The sequence below is a fragment of the Pipistrellus kuhlii genome, unplaced genomic scaffold (assembly GCF_014108245.1).
Source record: "Pipistrellus kuhlii isolate mPipKuh1 unplaced genomic scaffold, mPipKuh1.p scaffold_m20_p_10, whole genome shotgun sequence".
In the NCBI taxonomy this organism is placed as follows: Eukaryota; Metazoa; Chordata; class Mammalia; order Chiroptera; family Vespertilionidae; genus Pipistrellus; species Pipistrellus kuhlii.
The window spans coordinates 19,139,565-19,166,313 of record NW_023425405.1 but is presented as its reverse complement, the minus strand read 5'-3'; the positions used below and the strand labels follow the sequence as shown (position 1 = coordinate 19,166,313).

At 39.7% G+C, this 26,749-nt stretch overlaps 1 protein-coding gene across 9 annotated transcripts in view; it reads right to left on the bottom strand.

Moving 5' to 3' along the window:
• UBN2 (ubinuclein 2) overlaps positions 1 to 26,749 on the bottom strand; it is a 100,279-nt gene that overhangs the window by 36,067 nt on the left and 37,463 nt on the right. For 8 of the 9 annotated variants that reach the window (XR_006740783.1, XR_006740782.1, XM_045577273.1 and 5 more), the window contains exons 7-14: positions 20,901 to 20,971; positions 14,023 to 14,152; positions 9,923 to 10,041; positions 9,224 to 9,337; positions 8,488 to 8,631; positions 7,708 to 7,758; positions 4,387 to 4,429; positions 436 to 1,983 (exon numbers count right to left, since the gene is read on the bottom strand). Coding sequence is in view for 7 of the 9 variants with exons in the window: in XM_045577273.1 (XP_045433229.1) it covers positions 436 to 1,983; positions 4,387 to 4,429; positions 7,708 to 7,758; positions 8,488 to 8,631; positions 9,224 to 9,337; positions 9,923 to 10,041; positions 14,023 to 14,152; positions 20,901 to 20,971 (2,220 nt within the window). In the remaining 2 variants the exon portion in view is untranslated. The remainder of the gene's footprint in view (positions 1 to 435; positions 1,984 to 4,386; positions 4,430 to 7,707; positions 7,759 to 8,487; positions 8,632 to 9,223; positions 9,338 to 9,922; positions 10,042 to 14,022; positions 14,153 to 20,900; positions 20,972 to 26,749) is intronic. The other variant, XM_045577283.1, reaches the window with a different exon arrangement.

Below are 26,749 nucleotides of genomic sequence, written 5' to 3'. Positions count from 1 at the left end.
ATAAAAATTTTATTAAAAAAGACAGGTTAAAGAAAAAAAAAATAGCATGCATGTATAAATTTGATTAAATAAGACAGTTGGCAGGAGAAAGGGGACTATAATGGAGTACCAAAGGAGACAAGTGAAAGTATGTTAAATTCCTAAGTTACTAGATTGTTCTGGACTTTAATAAGGTAGTTTTAAATATGCATTTTAGTTATGTCTTTCGACATTTTTGAAAGTGAGCATGTATTATTTGAATGAAAAATAAATAAAATCCACGTTCCAACAAAAATCTCACCCCCAAGTATCCCAATCACTGTGATGTCCACATTAGGAACATTCCTTGGCAATAAACTACAGGCTATTTGGCTATTACAAACAACCTATATATTATAATAAGGAAAGGTTATACACTAATACATTTTATCCCATGAATGAATATAACATACATACCTGCACACTGGCTGTTACCACTGAAGACCCTGAGGCAGAGGATGGTCTATGTGGAGTAGACAACGGTTTAGTAGCACCCTGTGTTCCACCTCCTGTTCCCCCAGACAGACTAGTCCTATTAGCTCCGCTTGAGTTAAGGTTGCTACCTCTGCTGGCAGGTGCATTCACTGCAATTCCACTCAAGCTATTCTTCCCAACAGTTCCAGTGGATGATGAGTTTGGTAGCTTTGATGAGGCCTGAAGATTTTTTGTAGACGAAAGGCCTGAAGTGCGATTAGAGGGCAATAAATTCAAGGTGGGAGACTGTCTGCTGATGTTTATTCCACTGGGTTGTTTATGGACTGGGTTGTTACTGCTGGAGTGGCTACTCTGGGACACTAGTGCACTTGGACTGGAAGAACTTGAGGATACAGTAGGCTTGGGAGTAGGGTTGGATTTGGAAATAAGTTTAGTTGATACTGAAGGCTTAGCTGACAGAGAGGGCTTGGGTGAGGCCGAAGGCTTAGGTGAGGGCAAAGGTTTAGGGGATGTGGCAGGTTTGGGAGATGCGGCAAGTTTTGGGGATGCAGCCATTGAGAAGGGAGATTTGAAACCCTGCGTGGAGATTTGTGACACCATAGCCTTAGCTAAGTAGTTACTGGAGGTAGTGGTGCTAGGTACTGTCCTAGAAACCAGGGAGTGGGACCCTTGAGAACCATTTCCAGGTGAGGGAGTAGGTAAGGGAAGGCGGTACATAAGTGACTTATCTGAAGTCTTAACAAGTGGGGACGAACAGGAAAGCTGGGGATTATTACTTAATTTCACCACTGGGTTGCTCTGTGATTTACTAATGGTTGCTTGCAGTGGAGACACATAATTTTGTTGGACAGCTGAATGCTGGTGCACCTTTGTTACTTGTGTTACTGAAGAAGCATCTTGGGCCTCTGATGTTCCCAGAGCATGAGAGGAGGCAGCAACTTGGGCTTGGGAAGAAGAGGAGACGTGGGACTGTGAGGAGGAAGAAGCGTGAATCTGGCTTGACCTCTGTAGTCCTTGTTGAAGTAGCCTGGCTGGCAAAGGTTCTAAGGAAACTTTAGGGTTCTGAATTGAAGAACCAGCAATAAGGCCTGAAGAGATGCCAGTATGAGCTAAATCCTGGGGTTTCTTTGGTACTGGCCCTGTGTGACCAGCAATAAGACTAGATGAATGTGCAGTCTGAGCAGAATCTAGTTTTTTGGGAGTAGCCAGTGGCAGCTTACTCATTATACTTGCTAATTTTTCTTCTCTCAGTCCTGGACGAGGTTTTGCAGTTGGCATGCTTATCCTTGAGCCAGCTGGAGGGCCCTTGTTGCCATTGTTGATAACAGCTAAAGCTTCCGAAACAAGATCCAGTGCCGGTGGGTGGAAAGAAAGGTCTTCATCTAGTGAGTCGTCAAGGCAGATCGTCTCCTGGACTGGAGTAGAGCTAGAGCTGGTGGAGGCCATGGCAGATATGACGGAACTTGAAGGACCACCAATTGAAGCCACCAAGGATGCAGGAGTTTTCTGGTCCTTTTTTGGACTACACTCCTAGAATAAACAGCATTGTATTAGAAAAAAATACAATGATTAATAAAAGTTACAAGTGATGATTTTTAAAAGACTAAGAAGTTCTCGTGATTACTAAAATTCTATTGTAACTCTTTAGAGACGTTAAAAACCAATTTATTTTAAAAAGCATAGAGAGGCAACCAATCGATGCATCTCTGTGACATCAATGTCTCTCTTTTCCTCTCCCCTCTCATCCCCTTCCCTCCACACTCTCTAAAATCATGGGAAAAATATCCTCTCTCCTTGGGTGATGATTAAAAAGAACAAAAACAAACCTATGCCCAAGGTCTTACATTATATATTAATTTATATGATCACAACACTTACCTTAACCATAGTGGGAAAGAATGGAGAGGAAGGGTCTTTACCATCACCTTCTAAGGTACTACAGTAAACAGGCTGTTAAGAATGCTGTTGCACTCTAAAGTGCTGAGCAACTTTTCTAAGTTTCTGTTCTAAAAGCCATGACTGAAAACCTCCCTGCCTCTCAGAAGTCTGCATGGTAAGTGCATTAAGATCAAAATTGTTTGTTAGCATGAATGGCTAATGCAGATGTGACATGTTCACTTTGGCCTCCCATATAATTACACAATTAGTAAAAAATTACATTATAATAAAAGGTACAAAACCTGTGGGTAGGGGAGTGTATCAGAATAATATTGGCAGTGTTACCAGTATAAAATTGCTGGTGTTTTAAAAAAATATATATTTGTATTGATTTTGGAGAGGAAAAGAAGAGAGAGATAGAAACATCAATGATGAGAAAGAATCACTGACTGGCTGCCTCCTGCACGCCCCTCACTGGGAATGGAGCCTGCAACCTGAGCATGATTGAACCTGGGATCCTTCAGTCCGCAGGTCGACACACTAGCCACTGAGCCAAATCGGCTAGGGCTAAAACTGCTGTTTTAAATAACCTTATTAATATTTTTTCTTTATAAAATTAACAAACCAGGCCCTGGTCAGTATGGCTCAATTGGATGGAGCTTCATCCCATATATTGAAAGGTCCCAGGTTCGATCTCAGTCAGGGTATATACCTAGGTTGCCAGTTTGGTTAAGGTTGGGGCGCATACAAGAGCTACCAATCACTGCTTTCTCTCTCTCTCAGATTGGTAAATATATCCTTGGGGGAGGGTTTAAAAAACCCAAAAAAACAAACAATAAAAATAAATCAGGCCCAGAACGAGTAGCTCATTGGTTAGATTGTCGTCCTGATATGCCAATGTTTCTGGTTCAATCAGGCCACATACAAGAAGCAATCAATGAATTCATAAGTGGAATGGCAAATCAATGTTTCTCTCTTTCTCTCCATTCTCTCTCTCCAAAAATCAACAAATAAAGTTAAAAAACAGTAACAAATCCACTGTACTGTGGAGATTTACATCGGCAGAAAAATTGTTCAGGACGTACACTTGTGTAAAAAAAGCAGGTTATCCCACTGACACAAAATGTTAACTCAATCTGGATAAATGAATGGTTGGAAAGATAGATGGAAGGAGATGAAGTAGGGGCAAAGATACAGAAATTTCTACTTTTCTCTTTCTTACTTTTCGCTACTGTTTGCATATTCTAATGCAAGTGTGTCCTTATAGTACCTCTCTAACTAAAACAGATATCTGAGGGATGGCAGGATTGGGGGAAACATCAGCAATATAGTTTTCCATTTTGGGGAAAGGAAAAAGTAATTTAATCATAAACAAACAAAACAGGTAACTTTCCTATAGTATCCTAACACTTCCATTATTAGAGTTTTGATAAATTAATCACATCTAAACAGATTTATCAAAATTTTTAAAAACTCTCAATGAAGGGTATTAGTTGTTTAAAAATAGGGTGTGAAAATAAAGCATGAACTCAACAGATCTAATAAAATATTGTCTCAATATTATTTAGAAGACAAAGTAGTTTGGTTACTAAAAAAAAGGAACAGTCCTGCTCTGTATTCAAAGAGCCTCTAAAATTAAAGAAGGCACACAGCTGGTGTGGCTCTCTTACACTGATGTTTCTTCCTCCCTTTCTAAAATCAATAATAACTGGTGGGATGACCAAATCTGTCCAGTGGCTCTGCCTCACTTTTAAGAACAAAAAAAGCCTTGGCTAGAGCGGCTTAGTTGATTGGGCATTGTCTCATGCACCAAAAGTCACTGGTTTAATTCCTGGTCAGGGCCCATACCTGGGTTTTGGGATAAATCCTTAGTCGGGGTGCATGCTGGAGGCAATCAATGTTTCTCTCCCATATCAATGTTTCTGTCTCTCCCCCCCTCTAAAATAAATAAAAATGTGTCTAAAAAACAAACCAATCAATTAATTAATTAAATTAATAAGAATGCATTTCAACAGTCATCATTATGACTAATATAAGACTTAACTCAGAACTTACCTTTACTTTGGGTTTAGGAGCAGGAATCACCTTTTTCTTTGCCCTAACACAAAAAAATAAAAAGGAGGGCATTTCAGTAGCAGTTAGGTCACTCATTAGGAAAGTATATCATAATCTTGTAATTACATGGATAAATAATTTCATCTGCTATTTGGAAAACTCTTTAAAGGAAGGAACTATATGTAAGTGCTCAATTCATATGTGAATAGACAGCAACATTTCCCCCAATTTTGATGGACAACCAAAATATAAAATGTAGGATGATAAAGTTCTTTTAAAAATTAAATGTGGCCGAAACCGGTTTGGCTCAGTGGTAGAGCATGGTCTACGGACTGAAAGGTCCTAGGTTCAATTCTGGTCAGGGGCATGTACGTTGGTTGCGGGCACATCCCTGGTATGGGGTGTGCAAGAGGCAGCTGGTCGGTGTTTCTCTCTCATCGACGTTTCTAGCTCTCTATCTCTCTCCCTTCCTCTCTGTAAAAAAATCAATAAAAATATATTTTAAAAAATTAAATGTGAATATTCACAATAAAATAAAAATAACTCAAAATAGGCTAACAAAGTTGCCTATGGCTTCTCACTTCAAAGAACTACTAAAAATTCATAATTATTTATAGGAAAACAGCTTTGAAAAATTTACGATTCAAATTAAATCATGCTAACAAGTTGTAAATGAGATATTTAATAAACAAAACAAAGCCTTTGCCCAATAGCTCAGTTGGTTAGAATGTTAACCCAATGTGCCAAGGTTTCTGGTTCAATCTCTATCAGGGCACATACAAAAGTCAACCAATGAATGCATGAATATGTGGAACAACAAATCAATGTCTCTCTCTGTCTCTATACCTCTTTCTCTATCTTTCTAAAATTAAAATAGCAATCAGTCAGTCAATAAAACATTAAAACAAAACACAAAGTCCTCAGAATTTTAAAGGGAAAAAAGTTTTGCGCAGCTGGTGTTGTTCAGTGGCTGCATGTCTACCTATGAACCAGAAGCCACCTTCTGATTGACAGCCAAGGCACATGCCTGGGTTGCAGGCTAATTCCCCAATATGGAGCATGCGGAGGCAGCTGATCAATGGTTCTCTCTCCCTTCCTTTCTGATACACACACACACACACACACACACACACACACACACACGTACATACTTATGTACGTACGTACATATTTTTTGCAAAAGTTTGTCTTTGATTTTTTCCCCCAATTACAATTGACATACAGATTTTCTTTCATTTAAAAAAAATTTGTTTTAAATATATTCTATTGATTTTTACAGAGAGGAAGGGAGAGGAATAGAGAGTTAGAAACATTGATCAGCTGCCTCCTGCACATCTTCTATTGGGGATGTGCCCACAACCAAGGTACATGCCCTTGACTGGAATTGAACCTGGGACCCTTCAGTCCTCAGGCCAATGCTCTATTCACTGAGCCAAACCATTAGGGCCATTTAAAAAACTGTTTTAAAAAATTATTTTTTAACATAAATACTCAAATAAAAATGTTGAAACAACTGAAAAAAAGGCAAGAAAAAATACCATGGAAACTTTGGAAGCAACTGTGAAAAAGTTTGAAGATTAAAACACTCATAAATTCCATAGTAGGAGAAAGTACTCAAATATTGACTAATTGAAGGGTTGACAAGCTAAAATACCTCATATTGTTTGAATATTTGTATTTCACAAAGCATTGTATGAATATCTGCATTTCACTTAATTGAATGTCATTACTTAGATTAACAAATATCTTAATTAAAACTGCCAATTTACAGCTTTATAAAAACAACAGTAATTTTTAAAGTGTGTGTGTGTGTTTTAATAAAGAGCACTTGAGCAAAAGATTTCCAGGCTCACCTATCCCATAGATTCCTACTTTCTGGTATAAAACAAAACAGAAAATTAGTTATATGTATCTCCCCACCATAGGATAACTAAACCACTTGCAACAAAGAACACCTATAATATACTAAAGGCACGTTGCACAAAGATTTGTGCAAGAACAGACCTTCCTTCCTCTGGCTGCCAGCACCAATTTTCTTCTGGCACCTGGGACCCAGGCCTTCGCTCCGGCCAGAGCTGCTGGTGCTGTAGCTCCCTCCTCCTCTTACCCTTTTCACAGCAGGCATCCTGCCCCACATGACCACTTGGCACCTGGAAATGCAAATTAACCCACCATCTTTGTTGGGTTGATTTGCATACTCGCTCCTAATTGGCTGGTAGGTGTTGTGGAGGCACAGTCAATTTGCATATTTCTCTTTTATTAGTGTAGATGAAACCAAGCTATTTCACATTTATATTAAAATAGTAAAAGTAAGAATTGAAAACTACAACTAATTCAATACATCTCTGATGGTGTACTAAGAAGATGTTCTTCCTACCAGCTGCAAAAAAATTCCATCTATTGTAACTTACACAAGGAGAGAGGGAATTTTGTAATATTTCCCAGAGGATGTTACCAAGACCTCTCAGTAGAATACTGAATTAGAGTGCTCAGTAAATTCTCGTAACTTGCTAAATTTTATTCTTTTTTTAAAAAAATATATTTTATTGATTTTTTTTTGCCCCCCTCCCTCCCCAGAGTTTTATGTCCATTGGTTGTACTTATATGCATGTATAAATTTTATTCTTTATTAACCCCTTTATACTACACTTTTAGGCTATAGGGAATTAGCCCAAAGTTGAAGATAAAAATAAAATTCTGTTGAATTAACAAGTAGTCATTAAAAATGTAACCATGCCTTTTTATTACTGCCTGTCAGGAGGATAAGAGAGCTTTCCTTAGTAATCACATCACTAAGGAAATACCTGGTTTTGAACAAAAGGAAGGACATGAAGAGTAGGTTAACTTTGTGCAATAAAACACTCTGCAAGGCCAGGAAGTGTAGGTATGTATACTGAACTGTCTTGGAAAGCACAAGGTGTAGAGTTACCTAAGTAGATAGTCATTAAGAGGGGGAGGAAAAAGGCACAAAAGAACTAAAGGGCACAGACCCAGGTTACAGTACGTTATGGTTCTCAAGAACAAAGGAAACCACCAGAGCCTTGTTGTTTACATGGCTCCTTACTACCAGATCTCAGGTCAATCCATGTTAACATTATGGACTCAGGTTTTTGGAAACTACCCAGAGAACTGTTCAACAGATAATTGTGTTCGAGGTCTATATAGTCAAAGGTAAAAAATGATCCTTTTAAAAGAGGCAGTGGTAACATGGAGATTGTCTAAATGTACGTTTAAGTCAGGTTTCAACGAGCATTCAATAAATGATACTTCTGTTTACCAAAGCACATGATTTGAATAAAAATAGAGTTTGAATTTACTCACGGGGCAGAAGTAAGATGATTATGCACGCTCCGACTTTCCTTAAAAAGCATTCTAGAAAATTTAAAGGACAGAATTAATTTTTTATAGTAGATAAATAACATGATAATCACTTTATCATTTTAATCATTTGATTTTCAACAATCTATTACTGCTTATTTACCAAATAAAAGTTATCAGTAAATTCAATAATCAATCTTACACAGAATTTTATATTACCTCTATCTTAAATCTTTAACAGATCAACAGATGTTTTCTGTTAATTTAAAATGGAATGCTTTCAGATGACAGGTTGAGACAGCCAAGTCTAATACTTAACTCTTTAAACTGTAAATTAGTTTTTGAGATACTACTCTATATTGAATACTTTCAACAGAACCTATGGTTATGCCTCTAATCTTGTATTCAGTCTCTTTTCTTCACAATACCCATGTAAAGTTTCCCTTCCAAAGTTGAAAACCATCTTTCTCCTTACTACTACAAAATTTAGATATGAAAAAGTAAAAGTGGTCAGTTAAAAAAAATCACCTTTATATATATTCTACATCTCTATGTCCATGTGACTCATTCTTTAGTCTTTTAAGAACTTGAAGTTTGCAAAGCACAGATCATCTGAGATGATTATACAGAATTTTAAACACATTAGGTTCTTAACAAAATGAATGTCATGTATGTGTGTGTGTGTGTATATATATATATATGTACATATATATATATGTATTGTTAATAACAGCCAATAAGAAGGAAGTAGATAAATAAAATCTAGGATGTCATATTTCTTACCTTGCCTGCATCCAGCCCTTAGGCCACAATGGTTTCACCTCTGTCTCCATAAAGGATTTAAGATAATCCTCAGCAGACTGGCTTTTATTTGGCTCTAACTCATAGCATCCCAATTTGATCTCAACAAGGTTACATAACAAAGTTCTAAACAGATTAAAAATATATATTTATATATAAATCTGACTGAAAAGTTGTAGAAAATTAAGCTTGAAACAGATTTTTTAAAAAAGCACATAAACCTGACAGCAATAGCAAAGAATTATTATCTGAATAAATCAGATGATGTCATGAAGATAAGTAATATCTATCATATATTATTCATTGCACTATAGCCAAATCCCCACATGAAACAATTTCCTTTGATACCTTTAATCTAGGCACCAAATACTGAAAGAGATAGTCCTACAACTAAACCTTTACGTGGGGTACCGAACTGCTGATAAGCATGATGACTGGTGACCACGCAAGTATATTGAGTCCTTCACCTTCTGAAACCAGTACATGAGTTACTAGATAATTAATTAGCTTTAAAAAAAAAAACATTATATAAAAATAAGTGACAGCATTCTAAAAATATTAGGACCATGTCAATCTTCTCTTGAATAAATTTTTTTTCTATATACTTATCTTTGGTTGTTCCCAATCTAGTCTTCGACTTATTGTAGATTCTTTTTATGAAAACCTTACATCTCCATTATCTATTTAGTTAAAAGTAAAGGCTTTGGTTACACCTTACCTAATGGTGTCATCCCAGTGGAATTTCTTTCTTGGTCCTATGACACGTTTCCCTGGTTTCTCATCATCATCTTCCTCGGATCCATTTTTATCTCGTTCTTCATCTGTTTGCAACCTAAAAATATAAAACATTTTATGAAGCAGAGTTTTAATTCAACATTGCTTATGGCAATACACTCGCTAGAAACTTGAACTGCTTAATTAGATGTTAATTCAAAAGACAAGGTAAATAGGGAATCTACCTTTCTACATAATACTTTGAATTTAATTTGGGGGTTATAAAGTCATTTGGTAAATAAGGTCTTCAAACTATACTATAAAGGCATAAATACTTATTTTTTAGTTCAGAATATATTTTTGTCCAATCTTAAGACAGTCAAGTTGGTCAACATGTGAAATGTCTGACCAGTGTCAGTTCTTGCTTTGAACACACCCATACAATAAATCAACAGACCTTTCCCCTTTGAAATCAAAGCATTTAAGTGGGAAGTAAGTGTCATTTAGAATATATTTATTAGGTAAGTTTTAAATATTTTGATAAAGACCCACCCATAATACCCACATATAGTACAAAGACACAAATATACCATTTTGGAGGTAAATGTAGACGTCTACTAGGTGATAAAGTCCACTTAACACCAACCCTTAACAAGTAAATATTTATCAAACAAAACCCAGTTCAAATGGAGTAAGTACATACTTGGCACACTTAGCTTGACCACGAGCCAGGCAGTCCTCCTGGTATTTAAATAGCTGTTGAGGCATGACATTGCTAACAGCCAGTTTCAGTTTTTGCAAAGGTTCTCTTAAACGATCATCCTGAGAAACAAAGTTTTTCAAACATATTTACAAAACTCAATTTGTAAGCAGATCCTCAAATGATTAACATTTATGCTTTTAAACATTAATTATAGATATGAAGTGTTTATATATTTAAGTATGGACACTGGTTTTACAACACTGACTTTTCATAGTGCACACTGGATATAAAATTAGTATGACCATACTTCCCAGGTAGCCAAGGAGAATCTCAGGTTTTGCCTACTGCCCTAGTGTAATTATTAATAACTAGAAGCCAGGTGCATGGATTTGTGCATGGGTGGGGTACTGTGGCTGGGCCAAAACTAGCTCTCCAACATCCCCAGAGAGGTCCCACATTGTGAGAGGGCAGTTCTTGAGTGACACACCCTGGAATTGGGGGTCCCTCCTCTCTGGGTCCAGGTGCATTACCCGAGAACCTCAACTGCCATGTAACTGCAGTTCGGCAGCTCCTATGTTGAATGTCTGCCATCTGGTGGTCAGTGTGCATCATAGCTATTGACTGGTCACTTAGGCTTTTATATATATACTAGAGGCCCGGTGCACAAAATTCATGCATGGGGTGTGTGTGTGTGTGTGTGTGTTCCTCAGCCCAGCCTGCACCCTCTGCAATCTGGGACCTCTCAAGGAGTGTCCGTCTGCCTGTTTAGGCCCGATCCTACTGGGATCAGCCTAAACGGGCAGATGGACATCCCTCCCACAATCCAGGACTACTGGCTCCCAACTGCTTGCCTGTCTGCATACCTTCCTTCCTGACTGCCCCTAACTGCTTCTGCCTGCCAGCCTGATCACGCCCTAACCACTCTGTTGCCAGCTCGATTGATGCCTAACTGTACCTCTGCCAGCCTAATTGCCCCTAACTGGCCTCCCCTAACTGCCCTCTCTTGCAGGCTTGATCGCCCACAACTGCCTTCCCTTGCAGACCTGGTCCCTCCCAACTGCCCTCTTCTGATAGCCATCTTGTGGTGGCCATCTTATGTCCACATGGGGGCAGCCATCTTGTGTCTTGGAGCGATGGTCAATTTGCATATTACTTTTATTCATTAGGGAGGATAGAGGTCTGGTCCATGGTGAGGGCCAGCTGGTTTGCCTTGAAGAGTGTCACGGATCAGGATGGGGTTCCCTTGGGGTGTGGACAGCCTGGGTGAGGGGCCTGTGGTGCTTTGCAGGCTGGCCATGTACCCTGGCAACCCAAGTGGAGGCTCTGGTATCTGGGATTTATTTATCATCTATAATTGAAACTGTGTAGCCTTGAGTGGAGTACAGGGCTGACCAGGGTGTGCAGGAAGTTTGGCTTCCTCCATTGTCAGAGAAACCCAAGCCTCCTGCTCCCTCTGTGGCCGTAGCCATCTTGGCTGAGTTAATTTGCATACTCACTCCTGATTGGCTGGTGGGTGTGGCTTGTGGGTATAGTGGGGGATATGATCAATTTGCATATTACTTTCATTAGATAAGATATAGAAAAATGCTACTTTATGTTAGAAATGCTTCACCTTTGGCTAACAAATTACATGAATACTTTAACGTAATACAAATGATTACATAGATAACAAAATCTACATTTTGCAGAGCACTACTGGGTAATCTCATTATGATGGGGAACAAGTACTACAAAGGAGAGAAACTGCAACATATGATACAGTGTGGAAGACTACCAACAGGATGTTGGCTGGCATCCTGTTCTCTCATTTATTGTTAGTAATTGTGACTTATGTTGCAAGCGAAAATGCAAAGTAAGGCCAAAATGAAAAAGGAAATTGGGAAACTCTTATTCAGATGGGTTCAGGGGCAAAAAGCAAGTAAATTTGTATCTGACAGCTTTAATTAACCAATTAAATTATTTTCATCTTGCAAGTAACAATATATATAATTATTAAAATAGATTTTTATTACTATCATAGGTGCAGATATATTATAAAACTTTTTTTTATTAAAAAAAAAAATTTTTTTTTTGACCCAGGAATTTGGATTAGGATGAGTGAGCTGAGTCAGTCTGTGTGTGTAGATTTTCTGTGTAATGTTAAACCTTGAGAATCAAGTAATCTTATCTGTACATAAAGGGAGAAAGATGAGATGTGGGGAGAGAGGTAGAAAAAGAGTTAATCCAAATGATCAATTCCCATCCTTCCTGACTGCATTCTTGTCCTTAATTCCATGAAAAACCTTTATACATTTAAAAAAAAGTCCTTTTTTATCCTAAATTACATTCAAGTTATTTTTTATTACTTATAAGTTATAAATATTTTTTAAATATAGAGGCAAAAAAAATCATTAAGTGATAAGAAATCAGAACATGAAAGTATGAAAAACCTTTTATATGAGGTGAAGAAGGAGACATAATAAAAGCTTTCAAAAACATGAAAGCAATGAAGTGGACAAATAATTAGATTTGTGTATGAATTCAAAGGTAGAATTAGGACCAACAGGTTAGAAAGCACCTGGGTTTGGCACATAGCATGGAAGAACTTTCTGATAGTATCCTATATGAGTCCTGATGAACGAAATTTTATGGAAGAGTAGGCCTTCCTTCCCCTAGTTGCTGGCATCAGCTTCTCTCGGGCACCAGGGACCTAGGATGCTTCCCTCCTCTGGCTGCCTGCTGGCACCCACGACCGGAGCTGCTTCTCTCGGGCCACCCACAGGCACCTGGGGTCTGGGCTGGCTTCCCTCCAGCCCCGGCTTCATCGGGAAGGGCGTCTGGAATGACGTCCGGTCTAATTAACATATTATCCTTTTATTATTATTCTATATAATAGAGGTGTTATGCAAATTGAGCCTCATGCCATCATGTCATCACAAGATAACTACCATAAAATGGCGACCCCCATACTGTCACAAGATGGCATCCAGGGGAGAGCAGTTGGGGTGACCAGGCTGGTAGGGAAGGGCAATTAGGGGTGATTGGGCCAGCAGGGGAACAGTTAGGTGTCAATCAGGCTGGCAGGGGAGTGGTTAGGGGGTGATCAGGCAGGCAGGCAGGCGAGTGATGAGGAGCCAGCAGCCCTGGATTGTGAGAGGGATTCCAGATTTGAGAGGGTGCTGGCTGGGCTGAGGAACCACCCCCAAGTGCACGAATTTCGTGCACTGGGGCTCTAGTAGATAATAAAAGCCCAGTGACCAAATGGCAGGACAACTGCTTGATCAGTCGCTATGATACACACTGACCCTCAGGGCGCAGATGCTCAACTCAGGAGTTGCCCCTTGGTAGCCAGTGCACTCCCACAGTGATGAGTGGCGCTCCCAGTGGCCGATCCCCGGAGGCCACGTCCCCACTAGTGCACGAATCCTGTGCACTAGGCCTCCAGTATTGAATTAAGTTTCTGACCATGGGAGAATTCACTTAGTGTGGTTGTAGTCAAAGAGAATCTAGCAAAATATGGACTAGAGCTGAAACCATTTTGTCTCAGTGGATAGAGCATTGGCCTGCGGACTAAAGGGTCCCAGGTTCAATACCGGTCAAGGGCATATACCTTGACCGGTATTGAACCTGGTTGTGGGCACATCTCCAGTAGGGTGTGCAGGAGGCAGCTGATCAATGTTTCTCTCTCATCGATGTTTCTAACTAGTCCTCTTCCCTCCTCTCTGTAAAAAATCAATAAAATAAAAATTTTAAAAATAGACTAATTTTTAAATATTCATGCAATCATGTGATTCTTTCCATTGGTCTGCATAATATCTATAGAAATTCATTTCCAGAATAAGAAAATTGAGTTATAAATGTGTCATTTTATTTGTTGAAGGCAAAGTTGTGCTAGCTGTGAAATAGGTTAATTTACTAGTCCAAGAATCTATGCTTTAGAAAATATTTCTCACCTAAACCTATCAATTATTGAAAAGTAATTTTTTTCAGGGGATCCAAAGTGCCACTAATATTCATACAACGTGACTATAAAGCAATAATATGCAAAAACCCGCACAAGAAACCAGCCTCTGTACAGGTGATAAAACTCCCCATGTAGGTATCACTGTTTCTCCCCTTACCTGGACGTTAAGATGTAACTTCTTTAGACGTTTTACCAGTGTTTCTTTATTGCATGGCACAAAAGCTTCAAGATGGGAGTAGACACCACTTCGAATGACAGGGCCTAGTTCCTGCAGCTGTAACTCAATGCTGACCGAAAACAACAACAAGTAAATAGTAAAGAATTTCTTTCAGGTAGCAACAGACAAGTGAGGAGGCAAAAGAAGTATTTATTTTCTCATTTGACATTTCCATGATTTTCTATATTGTATTTTTTAAGAAAAAGAAATTAATAAAGTGATGCTATAGAAAATTTCGATGCTTATCAGAGAACTTATATAATCTCAAACAAGCTTGCAAATAATATTTTTCATGGCTGCAACAAAGTCTATATTTTTGGGTAAAGAAAGCACAGGAACTCCATTATTTACCAGAAGTTCATTTCCTCAAGAAGATATCATACTCCCTTCACACCTGCAATTACTATACTAGTGAGTCACATATGAGTTCTGAGTACTTTTTCCTTAGTTGTTTGAAAATTTCAGATTCAAAAGAGGTAAAACTTTTCTGGGTGCACATACAGACTGTTTCATCCATCTTCGTTTACTTTATTGTGCCTGCATTACAAACTAGGTATTTAATAGCCGGTTTGCACAATAAAATCATTTAACAATGCATTTCTCAAAATGTACCCCCATTCTTAAGCAGTGTATTTAAATACACATCTTTCACAGATCCACTTTAATATTTTTTCCCTAAGAATTCCAATCTTCTAAGTCTCCATAAGTAGCTAGAAGCAACTAAAAACACGTGGCACCCAAAGTGTGAATTTCAGTTATTTTCCCAGAGAAACAAAGTTCTCTTGAAGTGGTGAACTTCCTTGAGCCCTGCCTCCTGCTTTCTACCAGGCTCCTTTTCCTTCTTTAAGTGAAATCTATCCAAAGGCAGATTTCTATGCATGAAAGTTACTAATAATGGGCCTTGAACCTGATAATAAATTAGGAGCATAAGATCACTACAGGCTCCAAATGAATGAAAATATACTGGGACCATCTGTTATTAAATGCACTAGAGAACAAACATTGGGTTCTGTTGAGTAAATAGGCTGGAAACTCACTTTTATATCCCTGTCTACACAAAGCTCTCCTTTGTCTCTGGAGAAGTTTAAAAGAAATGAAACATGAAAATCTGTAGTGGAAGCAACAGCCATCTTTATAAACAAGATCCTTCTACTGAGGAATATTTAGTGATAAGGACTATGGCATCATCCTTTCTACACAGAATTCTAGAAATACATTCATTTTCCCAAAGGTGATAAATGGCACATCTTCCTACCATGTCAACTTCTTCTTTCTCAAAAATAATTTTGTTTTTTAAAAATATATATTTTATTGATTTTTTACAGAGAGGAAGGGAGAGAGATAGAGAGCTAGAAACGTCGATGAGAGAGAAACATCAACCAGCTGCCTCTTGCAACCCCATACTGGAGATGTGCCCGCAACCAACGTACATGCCCCGGACCGGAATCGAACCTGGGACCTTTCAGTCTGCAGGCTGACGCTCTATCCACTGAGCCAAACAGGTTTCGGTTCAAAAATCGTTCTTAATAAATTTAAAACACTAATAAAATAAAAACTCAGTCCAAATGAATTCTGGAATCTACTGAATTTCCTGGAGTTTCCTCGAGTATTCCAGATATCCTATCAATATTGTTCAAATAATACAACCACAGAAAACTACTAACTGAAGAAAGCTTAAAGAACAATAACCCAAATTGAAAATCACTTTACCTTAAAGCAAGAATTCTAAAGTCTGTTGATGTGATAACTAATAGTAGACAAGATGTGTGTTCATCCCTTCTGTCCCTAAATAACTGCTTAATTCAGATGGGCTAGTTCTAGGGTTACCCAAAGAAGAGTTGGTATGAAACAGGTTAGAAATAGGTTTGAAATATTGTTTGGGATTCCTCCAATTGCAAAGCAGCCCCTCCAGAGAGTAAGGAAAAGCTGTGGCTTGTAATCAACCCTTACACTTTGCTAACCTTCATTTCAAAGAAAGAAAAACAGACAGATAGGCAGACCAATTGGTAAGCCCATTTATATTGACACTAGAGGCCAGTGCATGAATTTGTGCATGAGTGGGGTTCATCTGGCCTGCCCTGATTGGGCCGATTGGGATGGGCTGGTCAGGGGAAGGGGCCTCAGGCAGGGCAGGCTGGCCCTGTCCCCAATCAGGGATAGGCTTGGCCAGCTGGGGAGGAGGCTGCGGGCAGTTGGCCTCTCCTAGTGAAACTTCCAGTCAAGGGAACAATTTGCATATTAGCCATTTTTTATTTTTATTTTACTTACCGTATTTATTTTAAAATATATTTTATTGATATTTTTTTTCCAGAGAGGAAGAGAGAAGGATAGAGAGTCAGAAACATCGATGAGAGAGAATCATTGATTAGCTGCCTCCTGCACCCCCCCACACTGGGGATGTGCCCACAATCAAGGTACATGCCCTTGACCAGAATTGAACCCGGGACCTTTCAGTCCCAGGCCGATGCTCTATCTACTGAGCCAAACCGGTTTCGGCTATTAGCCATTTTTTTAATAAAGGAGCACCTAATAATGAAGGAAGACAGATCTCAATGATAAATATCCAATAGGATTAGTAGTACTTGCCTAAAGCATTTGTTGAGCAGAATTGTCTGGCTGAATTGGAATAATAGGCAAAGCATCAAGATTTTATTAGCAATGTCAGCTTGAAGTAAAGGAGGAAATAAAGAATGAAATCAAGCCAACATGCTGTATATTTGGTGATCCAGGTCAAATTCATTAGGTTAAAAGTAAAAGGGTACTCTATTCCAAAAAACTTGTCTCTTTATATCTCCAGAATAAGGAAGCAATGGTGAGGCAGAGCCAATACACCTAAATACCTTCATGGTAATAACTACACCAAATAATCATCTACCATATGTCCTTAGAAGATCAACTCAGTCCAGAGAAATAAGGGATGTTGGGTCAGGAAAGGGGAAAAAAGGGCCAGGGTGGTATAATAAAGTGACTAAAAGAAAAAAAGATTCAGCTAAACACTACAGCTTGTAGAATTGGAGGCACACTTTCTTTTTTAAATTTATTTCAGAGAGGAAGGAAGAGGTAGAGAGATAGAAACATCAATAATGAGAGAGAATCATTGATTGGCTGCCTCCTGCACATCCTCCTCTGGGGATCGAGCCCACAACCCAGGCATGTGCCTTGACCAGAATCAAACCTGGGATCCTTCAGTCCAAAAGCCAACGCTCTATTCACTGAGCCAAAACTTTCTATGGAATAAAAAATAGACAGGCCCTAGCCCAGTAGCTCATTTGTTTGGAGCACCATCCCAATACACCATGGTTGCAGGTTCCGTCCCTGGTTAGGGCACATACAAGAATCAACCAATGAGTGCTTGAATGGGTAGAACAACAATCAACGTGTGTCTGTCTGTCTCTGTCTCTCTCAAAATTAATAAATTTTTAAAAAATTAACTAGGTAGGCTCCAAAATAACTGGAGGATTTATTTTAGGATATGAGAAGAACTGGCAGAGAAGCCAGTTAATAGAATGCTGCTATTCTGCTTATTTGAGATGTTATTTCCCAAGGATGGTCTTTTGATTCTCTCAGGGGAGATATACTAGTAGCTATTCCTGCTTACAGAAAAGTAAAATAAATAAAAAAATTGTCTCCATCTTAGGAAAAGGACCTGATCTAGTAAACTTAGGGCTTTCAAATGGAAAGAAAAAGAAGAGCTCAGGCAGATCCTGATAATAGAATCTGAGACAGCTCTGATGAGAAATGTTATATTGTTTATTGAATCTGGGGTTTTAAGGGAGCTAGGTAAAAGGAGCTGGTGCCAACAGGAAGCATTTGCCTTGCTCTCAGGCAAACAGAAACAACTTGAAAAGCCCTGGATTAAATAAAGAATAGGAACAAAATTTCACCATATTAGAAGTAGCATACTAGGTTGTATGTTTCGTGAAGTCCATAGGACTTAAAACAGTTTTAGTACTACAGCGTAAGAGAATGCAATTAATTAAAATGGTTATCAGAACCAACAAACCAATCCAACCTTTATATCTTGGGAAACTATCTTCATTATATATTTAAAAGAGAAATCACAGTATTAGAAACATTGGTTTTATTTCTTTCTGTATCATGCTACTGAACCACAAACACATTATTTTCCACAGTAAAGTAAATTTTAACCATTGAACAGACTGTCAAACTATAGCGAGAAGGCAAGGGGGCGGAGGGGGCTGTAAGAGACCAACCAAAGGACTTGTATGCATTCATATATTGATAAACATAACCAATGGATACAAGACATGGGGGAGAGGGGGGAAGGTGAAGGCCTATGTGGGGGGTAAGGGGAAATGGGGAGAGGTCAAGGGGGGAAAAAAGGAGACATATGTACTACTATTGTAATCCTTCAAACAATAAAATAAAAAAAAGTAAATTTTGCTGCTTTCCCCAGAATTACATTTTTTATTTTTGGTGCAGTTCTGCTTGCAGTAAATTATATATCCAATTCCCAATAGTCAAAATTTATAAGCCAATCCTAAATAATAGAGGTAATATGCAAATTAAATGTCACATAGTCACAAGATGGTTGCACCCACAGCGGATGCTGGGGTTCCATAATGAGCGATCAGCAGGGACCTGAGGCTGTGCTGAGCTGGGCAGGGCGGGAGACCTGAGGCTGTGCCCCCACCCAGCGGGACTTGATGGGGGATCTCAAGGTGAGCTCACTGCCCTGCTGCCAGGTGGGGGGACCCCAGGCCACGCCCTCCCGCTGTGGCACCTGGCTGCGGACCTCAGGGTGCAACCCCATCCTGGTGCTGGCCTGGGGAACCTCAGGCCACACCCCCTGCCCCAGTGCCAGGCTGGGGGACCTGAGGATATGCTCTCAGCCTGGTCCGTACCGGGGGACCCGAGGCTGTACTCCTCGCCCAATGGAGCTTGATGGGGGATCTGAGGCTGTGCCTCCCACCTGGTGGGGCTTGATGGGGGTGGGGCCAGCTGGGTCTGGATCTTACCCAATGGGGATGGGGCTGGCTGGGGCTGGGTTTCACGTGATTTCAAGGTGCGCATGAGTGGGCAAGGACTTGACTCTGGGTCAAGGAGGAAGATTTTCATATACATTTTACTAATTTTCTTTCATCTCTGACACCTCTATTATAGAGAAAGGGCAAATGGCAATATTAAAATATTTCCTCTAATTCCCTTTTAATATGCATAAATTTCATGCATCAGGTTACTAGTAGGTTTATTTTAAGAGATCAAATATATTTTATGAGATCACAATATTAGAATCTGCAGCTTTATTAGTATTAAACTGTGAGTATGAAAATTATTACTACTTTATTTATTTATTTTTATCTTTTTAAATATATTTTGACTTTTTACAGAAAGCAAGAGAGAGGGATAGAGAGTTAGAAACATCGATGAGAGAGAGAATCATTGATCAGCTGCCTCTTGCACAGCCCCAACTGGGGATGTGCCTGCAACCAAGGTATATGCCCTTGACCGGAATCAAACCCAGGACCTTTCAGTCCGCAGGCCGACGCTCTATCCACTGAGCCAAACCAGTTTCAGCAAATTATTACTACTTTAAATATAATCTATATCATATATCAGCCTTCACCCTCTCCTTCTAAATCTAATTTTTATTTTTTCCATAGAGGACTCAATCTATCCCACAATCATGATTTCTTAATTAAAATATTCTTTCCACTTGGCTTTAAGAGTTCATAATGTATTTTACCAAAGTCTGAAAAGTAGATAGAAAATTATACCAAATTTAATATAAACAGAGCTATCACAGAATGTTTTCATATATAAGTTGATTAAATGTATACTAATAATAGAGGAATATGCAAATTATCAGAGTAAGAGTAATGGCAGAACAGCAGGTTGTGGGGTGACTAGGCCAGCAGGGGGGTTAGTGAGGGATGACCAAATGACTGGACAACAAGCTGTGTGGGACGATCAGGCCGGCAAGGGGGGCAGTTTGGGGTGACCAGGGGGTCAGTAAGGGGTGACCAGGCCAGCTGGAGAGGGGCAGTTAGGGGCAACCAGGCCAACAGAGAGAGGCAGTTGGGGGTGACCAAGCTAACAGGCAGAGGTGGTTAGAGGTGATAGGGTGGCAGGGGGAGCAGTTAGGGGCGATCAGACAGGCAGGTAAGTGAGCTGTTAGGAGTCAGTGGTCCCAGATTATGACAGGGAAGTCTAACTGCTGGTTTAGGCCAGATCCCTGGGATCTGGGGTCCAGTACTGGAGAGGGTGCAGGCTGGGCAGAGAAAACCACTCCTGCCCCCCGTGCATGAATTTCATGCACAAGGTCTCTAGTATACATATAAGCCTACAGTACTTTTCAACCTGTACAGTGGTCACTTGCTCTGGCAGTTATAATATTGGAAGCTTTGATTATCATAGGGGTCCAAGGGGACCAATACATGCAGAAGCATAATTTTGCTGAGAAACAAATGTTCATCATACATATTGGGAGGCTGTAAGGGAAGAGCTAATGTATGAGACTAGCCAGGCACTCAGTATTTGCATTTCAAAAGCCTACTATAAACCTTTTATTTTTAAAAATATGTTTTATTAATTTTAGAGAGAGAAGGGAAAGAGGAGAGGAAGAGAGAGAAACATAGATCAGCTGCACCTACCGCCGACTCCACTCCTCCATGCATGACCGGGATTGAGCTTGCAACCTGGGTATCTGCCCTGACAGGAATCAAACCAGTGACCTTTTGGTTCACTGGATAATGACTAACTGAGCCACACTGGCCAGGGCAGGCAACTATACTTTAAATAAATTCTTAAGGTTTAAATAATTTTTAAGGATTTTAATCAAAGAAGAAAATACTTACTCCAGAAGAATATTATTCATATCCTGTGTAAAGAATTTTTTTCTTCCTTCTTCATCAAAAAGTTTGGCAGCCTAGAGAAACATAAAATTGACAATATAACCTTAATAAACACATTATTGGTTTCCATATTTATTTACTAAAGAATCAGCTCTCTGAGAATGGGCCATAATTTTTTTTCACTTTGTATTCTTAATAACCAATTTAGTACCTGGCATAAGAAGGCAGTTGAAGAGTGCTGAACAATTTTGGCATACATACCATTCCTTCCCTCTATGTCTGTATTTAATTTTTTTTAAATCTTCCTAAATTCACAAGATTTTTTTAGTGTTTCGGTTGCTTTGTGTATTTTTCTTTAAAAAATTTTTTTAAAAATATACTTTATTGATTTTTTTTACAGAGAGGAAAGGAGAGGGATAGAGAGTTAGAAACATCGATGAGAGAGAGTCATCGGTCAGCTGCCTCTTGCACTCCCCCTACTGGGAATGTGCCCGCAACCAAGGCACATGCCCTTGACCAGAATTGAACCCGGGAACTTTCAGTCCGCAGGCTGATGTTCTATCCACTGAACCAAACCGGTTTCGGCACTTTTTAATTTTTGCTGTGGTCTCCAAGGTAACAGAAAGCAGATGCCTCACTTTCTATAGACATTATTGTTTACAACGTGTCTCATATTCTACACTTTATACCCATTACCATGTTAAATTCTCACAACAACTGGTAAAACTGGTATTACACCCCCATTTTACAAACAAGGGACCAATATCTTAAACAGGTTATAGGATATGTCCTGAAATCATACGGCTAAGAAGTGGTAGACCCAGGACTCAGACCAGAAGCGTTCTTACTTCTGTGTAACACTGCCACCCTGGGTTCTATCTAATTACATACCGTGTTTCCCCGAAAATAAGACATCCTCCGAAAATAAGACCTACTTACAGGTTTCCTTCTGAGTGAAATATAAGGCATCCCCCAGAAAATAAGACCCCCTAGGAGTCACAAGAAATTCACCAGGAAATTCAAGAATTGGATTGTTATGATGATGTTCTAGAAGATGACGACATGATTGTCACTGAATAAATGAGTAAATTCTTGATATTGCAGGATTCACAGTTTGTCTGGTTTGTGTTGACAACTACCGTACTACCGTACCGTATACAGGTAATAAATTTTCTTTATTTTCCTTTAACAATAAATGTGTACCGTATTCTTCATGGAAAAATAAGACATCCCCTGAAAATAAGACCTAGCGCATCTTTGGGAGCAAAAATTAATATAAGACACTGTCTTATTTTTGGGGAAACAGAGTACTAACAGAAAACATTAGCCTAGATATAAGCAAAAATTAATTCAATGAGCTTAAGGATAACCTTTTCTTCATTATGTTTGTCACTTTAACCAACCTGATCAGAAACAGAGTGTACAAACCAAGACAATCTACCATAAGTAAATTTCCTGGGAGAAGTCACAAAGAATAGTTTATCTTAACTTCCATGAGATTTAAAATATCAAGCCTGACCTAATAATCTGAGATAGTCACATGCTGATTCTGCCAATCTAGCAAGCATATGACAATTTTACATGCTGTAAATAGAAGAATAAAATTTCTGACATGTGTCTCAGTGCTTCTTAGAAAGGGTGTAGACTGGTATGTGTAGAGAGTAGAAATAAAGGAAGAAAGCCAGAATGAAAACTAAACTTCAAGAAAGAGAAACAAAATGTCAAGAGGCTGAACAATAGAAGAACATTTCAAAACAAGAAAAGAGCAACAAGAATTCCTCATCAGACAGACATAAGGATGAATTCTCATCTCCTAGAGAAAAAAATATCATCTATTTCAAAGAAAAAAATATGGAGAATTCAGACATCAGTAAATAAAATTAATCTTCTTAATTCTGGCATGACAATTACAGAGAAAAATTACTGTTTTTGGTATCTGAAATATAACAAAGTTTTACAAGATTAAAACACTCTCATTACTAAGCAGTTTTGTTTATTAAATGAGAATGAATTACATATAACAGCAGAGGAAGTGCAAACTATGAGACTTAACGGTTCTGCCTTTAAATCTTCACTTCGAAATATGTCTTCAGCCACGTAAAAATTACCGTACATGGCCATGGCCAAATCACTTAACCTTTTGAACCTTGGAACACTACCTACCCCACATGATCGTCAGAGGATTAGACTGACTATACAGTATGTAAAGAACACTAAACCCATTCAGGGCAAGGTCTCCTCAGTGGTAAATGGTGCCTTGTGACCATTCAATACACAGTAAGGCATTCGCTAAATAAACAATAGCAATTATCAATTACATACTGGAAAACCTGGATCACATCATCAGCACTTTTTAAAACCTATAAAGCGCCTAGGGGAGGGGCAACGTGGGAATAGCAAAAAGGATATACTATGGAATCTGGCCAAAGTATATTTTTAAATTCTGGCTCCACCACTTTCTAGTTAGACTTTACCAAGCTATTTAAGTTTCTCAGCCACAAAAAGAAAACAATATACCCTAGCCAGTTTGACTCAGTGGATACAGCATCGGCCTGTGGACCACAGGGTCCCCATGTTCGATTTTGATCAAGGGCATGTACCTTGGTTCCCTGTCCTGGGCCCTGGTTGGGGCTTGTGCAGGAGGCAACCAATCGATGTGTTTCCTTCACATCGATGTTTCTGTCTGTCTTTCCCTCTCTTTTCCACTCTCCCTAAAAATAAATGAAAATATCCTCAGGTGAAGATTAACAATTTAAAAAAAGAAAAAGAAAACAATACCTATACTTCATACTTGAAGTAGTTGAGAAGATTAAATAAAAAAACTTCTGATCAAAACTGTAGATTATACTATGTCTTTGGTTATATGCTTAATTCCCCTAATGTTAACCAATATGCCAAATGAGGGGACAAATTCAGTAAACAGAAAAACTTGTCCATATTTAGACAGACATCTTTAGTGCTGTTGTTTTTAGAACTTTTTTTAAAATTGGATTAAGAATGTATTTCCTATTTGCCCTGGCTGAGTAGCTCAGTTGGTTAGAGCATCATCCTGATTTGCCAAGGTTGCATGTTTGATTCCCAGTCAGGGCACATACAAAAATTAACCAATGGTTGCAAATCAAAACAACAATGCGGTACCATCTCACACCTATCAGAATGGCCAACATCAACAAATCAACAAACGACAAGTGTTGGCGAGGCTGCGGAGAAAAAGGAACCCTTGTGCACTGCTGGTGGGAATGTAGACTAGTGCAACCACTGTGGAGAACTGTGTGGAGTTTCCTCAAAAAATTGAAAATGGAACTCCCATTTGACCCAGTAATCCCACTCCTAGGAATATATCCCAAGAAGCTAGAAACACCAATCAGAAAGGATATATGCACCCCTATGTTCATAGCAGCACAATTTACAATAGCTAGAATCTGGAAACAGCCTAGGTGCCCGTCAGCAGATGACTGGATCAAAAAACTTTGGTACATCTACACAATGGAATACTATGCTGCCATAAAAAATAAGAAATTCTCATCATTTGCAGCAACCTGATGGAATTGGAGAACATCATGCTGAGTGAAACAAGCCAGTCAATGAAAGAGAAACACCACATGACCTCACTTATTTATGGATGATAAAGAACATTATAAACTGAAGAACCAAAAGATAGATACAGAGACAGTAAAGCAACAAGCAGACTGTCAAATTGCAGCGGGGAGGATAGGGAGATCTGGGGGAGATAATAAATCAACCGAAGGACTTATATACATGCATATAAGTACAACCAATGGACACAAAACTCTGAGGAGGGAAGGCATATATGGGAAGGGGTGGGCAGTGGTATATGTACAAAGATAATAATTTAATAAAAAAAATTTAGCATAAAAAAAAAAATTAACCAATGGGCCCAACTGGCGTGGTTCAGTGGTTGAGTGTCACAGTTCAATTCCCAGCCAGGACACATGCCCGGGTTGTGGGTTCAATCCCCAATGTAAGGTGTGCAGGAGGCAGCCAATCAATGATTTCTCTCTGATCACTGATGTTTCTCTCTCCCCCCCCCCACTCCCTCCCTTTCTGAAATCAATAAAATAAAAAAGAATTAACCAATGAATGCATAAATAAGTGAAACAACAAATTGATGTTTTTTTCCCCTCTCTCTCAAGTCAATAAAAATATAAATTAAACAAAAGAAAAGAAATATAAGTGGACAAAACTCATCATTAAAATTCAAAGAAGGTGCTTTTACTTAAACACCTATCAAGTTAAAATAGACTGCTATAGGGAGTGGGAGTGACTGGGGAGAGGTCAATGAGGAAAAAAGGAGACTTACACAATCTTACCTAATAAAAGAGAAACATGCAAATTGACTGCACCTTTGCTACGCCCACAAACCCCACCCACCAGTCAATCAGGGCAAGTATGCAAATTAACCCAACCAAGATGGCGGTTAATTTGCATATCCAGGCCAGAGGGAAGACTGAAGTCCATAGACAGAAGCCAAGTACTGTGGAGAAGCAAGCAAGTGGGGCAGGGGAGAAGGAAAGGAAGCAGACTGTTGGGGAGGAGGGAGGAAAGCAGGCAGGCTGGTGGAGAAAGGAAGAAAACAGGCAGGGTGGGGGAGAAGGGAGGCAAGCAGACAGGGCAGTAACTGCAGCAGGAAGCCCTATTGCAGCAATCTTCTAGCAAGGGCATCTAGTACTTTAATAAAGAGTAAAAATAATAAATAAATAAATAAATAAATAAATAAATAAATAAATAAATAAATTGCTATAGATACAGATTGGTATATATGAACCTCATGGTAACCACAAATAAAAACAAACAAAAAACCAAAAACAACAACACACAAAAAATACAGAATAAAGAGCAAAAGACCCAAACAAAACACTAGAGAAAACCAGCAAACCAAAAGGAAAGAGATCAAGACAAGTAAAGAATAACAACAACAAACAAATATCAACAATAACAAATGGCAATAAGTACATCCCTATCAAGAATTACTTTAAATGTGCAGAGGATCCAAGATGGCTGCTCGGGTAGACACCTAACCGCAGCAGCTCACAACAATTTCAATGGAATACAACTAAAATGTAGAGTGGACATTGCCCAGACCTACAGGTGGTCGACTGACTGAAAACTCTACAATAGGAAGGTGGGAGAAAGCCAGAGGGAAAGTCAGAGGAGCTGAAAAAAGAGCCTAAGGTACGGAGACATGCTGCGCGCTCGCACGTTCGCGCGCACCGAGAGGTCGCAGCCGGAGAGGAGGAGAGGGCTGGGTGCTGCCTGGCGTTCCCTAGCAGGAAGGAAATGAAACCCCCAGCCTGGGCTGAACCCCCGAACTGGCAGCGCTGAGCCCCATTATGGGCCAGATTCTGGGGACCCAGGCTCCGGCAAGGGGAGACGGGGCTGGGAGGCTGAATCTCAGGGGAAAAACGAAAGGCGGGGGCCCCCGGAGTCGCGCGCTTTGTGCGCAGAGGACTGAATGTAGACTCTGATGCTGGATTACCCTAGCCGGAAGGAACAAAGCCTCCGGCGGCGCTGAGCCTCAGAACGGAGCGCCCCGAACTCCCGGTCTGGGCCAGTCCCTGGGGACCCAGGCCCGGGCACGGGGAGACGGGGCTGTGAGGCAAAATCCCGGGGACGGCGCGAAAGGCGGGGTCCCCCGGAGTCGCGCGCTTTGTGCGCAGAGGACTGAATGTTGACTCTGATGCTGGATTACCCTAGCCAGAAGAAACAAAGCCTCCGGCGGCGCTGAGCCTCAGACCGCCCCGAACTCCCAGTCTGGGCCAGTCCCTGGGGACCCAGGCTGGGCAGGGGGAGACGGGGCTGTGAGGTGGAGTCCTGGGAGCGCGGCGAAAGGC